At 70.3% G+C, this 1,154-nt stretch overlaps 1 protein-coding gene across 1 annotated transcript in view; it reads right to left on the minus strand.

The window, feature by feature from the left end:
- Positions 1-232: 232 nt before the first annotated feature.
- Positions 233-1,154, minus strand: part of LOC113408360 (transmembrane 4 L6 family member 5-like) — a gene marked incomplete at its 3' end in the record, with an annotated part of 1,318 nt that continues 396 nt past the window's right edge. The window contains exons 2-3 of the mRNA XM_026661555.1: positions 924-1,063; positions 233-425 (exon numbers count right to left, since the gene is read on the minus strand). Coding sequence (XP_026517340.1) covers positions 233-425; positions 924-1,063 — 333 coding nt within the window. The remainder of the gene's footprint in view (positions 426-923; positions 1,064-1,154) is intronic.

Here is a 1,154-nt window from a genome sequence, read left to right on the forward strand (position 1 = left end):
CCCAGCTCCCCGGGCGCCCCCCAAACCGGGTATTTACCCAGCTCCCCCGGAGCCCCGCAAACCCGGTATTTACCCAGCTCCCCGGGCGCCCCCCAAACCGGGTATTTACCCAGCTCCCTGGCCACCCCGCAAACCGGGTTTTTACCTAGGTCCCCGCGTGCCCCGGCCGGGTATTCACTCAGCTCCCCGCGTGCCCCGGCCGGGTATTCACCCACCCCCGGGCGTCTCTCACCTGGCGCTCGGCCGGCTTGCGGCAGTCCCCGCACACGGTGCCCAGCAGCCCGTTGAACACCTGCAGGGCGCACAGGGCCAGCTCCAGGGCCCCCAGCCCCAGGGTGACGGAGAACAGGACCACGTGCCACAGCACCGCCCGTGGCGGGGTCACGCACAGCTCCCACAGCGTCCTGTTCGCCAGGTAGTTCTCGCTGTGGGGCGGGGGGGGGGGGGGCCCGGGGCGGGCGGGGGGGGGCGGGGGGGGGGGGGGCAGGAGTGGTGGGGGAAGGGGGCAGGGAGCGTGGGAGTTGGGGTGCTATCTTTATGAACCCCCCCACGCCTGCCTCGGTTTCCCCAGGGGGTTCCTGTTGGCCCTGGGGTGGGGTGGGAGCGAGGGAGGGGGTGCGCCCCCAGCACTGCCAGGGGAAGGGGAAAGTTTGGGGCATTGCAGGGGGGCAGACCTGGGTCCATGGGGCGGGGGGACCTGGATCTGGGGGGGGGGGGGCAGGATTTCTGAGAGCTGTGGAAGGGGGAGGATTCAGGAGGAGGTTAGGAGGGCTAGGGATGTGGGGGGGCAGGATTTGGGGGGCTGGGCGGGTCAGGGTTGGGGTTGTGGGGGGCTAGAGTTTTCGAGTGTCAGGCTGAGGGGCTCCCAGCTCTCGGGGCTCCCCAGGGTTATTATGGGATGGGGCAGGGCCCCGCCCCCTTACCTGATGTCCTGGAAGGGCGACCCCCATGTCCCCTCAGCATCCTGGCAGAGGGGCCCCTTGGCCAGGCCGGTGGCGGACACGACCAGGCAGTAAAACCCCCCCAGGACGCCCCATAGCGAGCAGAACACGGAGCGCAGCATCTGTGGGGGGAAACGGGGGGTTGTGAGAGCAGATAGCAGCCCCCCTGCCCCCCCTCTCCCCACATCCTCCCCCACTGCCCCCACCTCATCC

The sequence above is a fragment of the Terrapene carolina genome, unplaced genomic scaffold, assembly GCF_002925995.2.
Source record: "Terrapene carolina triunguis isolate 2854851 unplaced genomic scaffold, T_m_triunguis-2.0 Scaffold10346, whole genome shotgun sequence".
NCBI classification, from domain to species: domain Eukaryota; kingdom Metazoa; phylum Chordata; order Testudines; family Emydidae; genus Terrapene; species Terrapene triunguis.